Consider the following 2,977-nt stretch of genomic DNA (forward strand, 5'->3'; position numbering starts at 1 on the left):
GGGGGGGGGGGGGGGGGGCAAGGCCATGTGGCCTTCAGGGTCACACATTTATTTGTATGGCATAAGGCCACATGTCAGGGCACAAAGACAATTGCTCTATTGACATTGTGAAGAGCGATTTTTTTGAAATGTGTGTTAAAATCAGTGGTGGGAATGAGGGGGAACGCCTGGGAACAGAGTTCCCAGAGTAAACGTTGAGAGGGAACGGTGAGAAGGAGAGGGGGAACAGCATTCCTCCTCAGGTTCCCCTTAAAAAGTGTATTTCAATGCAGAGCAGCAGTTAAAGGCTTGAATAATGTTCTTACCAAATGATCACGGAAAACACAGATATAATTTCAAAGTGCAAGTTTAATAATTTCTCTGTTAATCTTAACAAATAAATAATCTGTTTCAACATGAGTTTCAACATGAATTACTAAACTTTTTTGGTCTTTCAAAAGAGAACATCTGTAAACACATGTGTCTGTAAAGGTGACAACTGGAACATATCAACCCTCGATGTTAAAGTCTTATTTTCTACATTCATGCAAGTGTTATGTACAGTATGTACTTCCTGGAATGAATCAGAAGACATATTTTATTCATTCCTGGGGATTTTTTTTATTGATCTTTGCAAACATTCACTTTGATCACACATTCAATCACTAAAGCCTGGTAACACACACACACACACACACACACACACACACACACACACACACACACACACACACACACACACACACACACACACACACACACACACACACACACACACACACACACAGACAGCTCACACACACGCACACAGCTCCATTAGGGACAGAAACAGTCACAATAGAAATACACAACAATAAGAACTACTGTATATAGGCCACACAACAGTTTATGTTTTCATATGAATACATGTGTGTTTGGATACTCGCTATCACTGACTGATATAACGCAAAGAAAAGAGCGCCACCTACAGGAAATCAAACATCAGCCACAGGAAATTCAACTTGGAAAAAGACATCACAGTCCCACCCACACTGTTTGATGGACAGGTGATCTGTGGGCAGTGCAGAAACACCACAGCAATGAGAGCTAAGCACCAAAGATGGAGAGAGAGAAACACACACACACACACACACACACACAGCTGCTTTAATAAGTCCTGTCTACTTGAGCTTACACAGCTCAGCAGTGTCGTCAGGAAATTCACACCACAGTCCAGGATGGAGAGGCTGAGTGAATGTGGTCTGGACTCTGTGGAGGAGAGTCATGGCTGCAGAGACGTTGTAGAAGGACAGAATACCTGCTCTGTGATCCAGGTACACTCCTACTCTGGAGGACAGAGGAACTGAGATGACAGTTGCGATACTCTTATGTCTGAACTCACAACTATTGTTGTAATAATCTAATGACCAAGACTTGTCATTGTTTCCAAATCCACATTCATCCCCTGTTCTGCTAATATCTTTATATGAGACTGCTATTGAAACTCCCCTCCTGCTCCACTCCACCTCCCAGTAACAACGTCCAGTAAGACCCTCTCTACTCAGGACCTGAGAGTAGTCAGTGAATCTGTCTGCGTGACTAGAATATAACTGTGCTTCACTCATGCATGTTGCTTTTCTGTTCCCCTCAGATAATAACAGCTGTTTGTTTGCTGTGTTTGGATCCAGTGTGATCTGACGTGAATATTGTAAGAAGTCAGCTCTGGTCTTGGGCTCTGGTTGTGGCAGTAAAACATCCTCTTCAGTCACTGTCAGTGAGATCTTAGGCCGTTCCTCTGTCAGAATGTCCTGTAGTTTATCTCTGGCCTCTGACACAGCTGCAGTCACATCTTCAAAGTAGCGCAGAGGACGGGTATCGATCCTGGGTGAGTCTGTAGATTGACTGAGACGTGACAGCGAGGGGTAACTGTGGAGGAAGTGGATGTGATCCTCTGTGTGTGAGAGCTGCTCCAGCTCAACGTCTTTCCTCCTCAGCTCAGAGATCTCCTGCTTCAGCTTCTCCTGAAGTTCTTCGGCCCGACTCACTTCCTCTTTCTGCTGGGATCTGATCTGCTGCTTCACCTCAGAGCTTCTCTTCTCAATGAGACGGACCATCTCAGTGAAGATCTTCTCACTGTCCATCACTGCTTTATCAGCAGAGAGATTCATAGCCTTCAGGTTCTGTTGAAGCACCTTCACGTCTTTCTCTCTGCCCTGGAGTCTCTTCTGGATTTTCTGCCGATTCACCCCGAGCTCTTTCTGCCTCTCAGTCCTTTCTGCTGCAGCTGAGACTGTGTCGTGTCCCTTATGTTCCTCCATGGAGCAGAGATAACAGATACACTGCTGATCAGTACGGCAGAAAACCTTCATCACCTCGTCATGACGAGAGCAGATGTTCTCCTGAAGCTTCACGGTGGTTTCCACCAGCCTGTGTTTCTTAAAGGTAGAGGATTCATAGTGAGGCTGGAGGTGCTGCTCACAGTAAGAGGCCAGACACACCACACAGGACTTGAGGGCTTTCAGCTTTCTCCCAGTGCAGACATCACAGCCCACATCTCCAGGTCCAGCATAGCACCGATCAGGAGGAGCAGCTTGGAGTCCGGTCTTCCTCAGGTCCTCCACCAACTCTGCTAACATGGTGTTTTTCCCCAGGACAGGCCTCGGTGTGAAGGTCTGTCTGCACTGGGGGCAGCTGTGGATTTTCTTCTGATCCTCTGCATCCCAGCAGTCTTTAATACAGCTCATGCAGTAGCTGTGCCCACAGGGAACAGTCACCGGATCCTTCAGTAGATCCAGACAGATCGAACAGCACCATTTTCCCCCGTCCAGCTGAATTCCTTGCTGCGCCATTTCACTTCTCAGTGACAGTGAGTCAGATAGTTTCACTTCCTCTGAACTGAAACAAGCTGGGCTCTGCTCCAAACCAAACCTCTGTTGTTTTCTTCATGTTCATGTCCTGATCTGCAGTGAATGGGCTGGTCAGCTCTTGCACTTCACAGCATGTTTACACCTATCTATAA

The 2,977-nt window shown here is 46.3% G+C and overlaps 1 protein-coding gene across 1 annotated transcript in view; it reads right to left on the reverse strand.

Annotated features, from left to right (window-relative positions):
- Positions 1–788: 788 nt before the first annotated feature.
- The window catches only part of LOC310795256 (uncharacterized protein), a gene marked incomplete at its 5' end in the record, with an annotated part of 12,664 nt that continues 10,475 nt past the window's right edge, over positions 789–2,977 (reverse strand). The window contains one exon of the mRNA XM_083657314.1: positions 789–2,822. Within this exon, the coding sequence (XP_083513440.1) occupies positions 1,140–2,822 (1,683 nt within the window). The 3' untranslated portion in view covers positions 789–1,139. The remainder of the gene's footprint in view (positions 2,823–2,977) is intronic.

This window comes from Poromitra crassiceps (assembly GCF_964638095.1).
Source record: "Poromitra crassiceps genome assembly, chromosome: 21".
NCBI classification, from domain to species: domain Eukaryota; kingdom Metazoa; phylum Chordata; class Actinopteri; order Beryciformes; family Melamphaidae; genus Poromitra; species Poromitra crassiceps.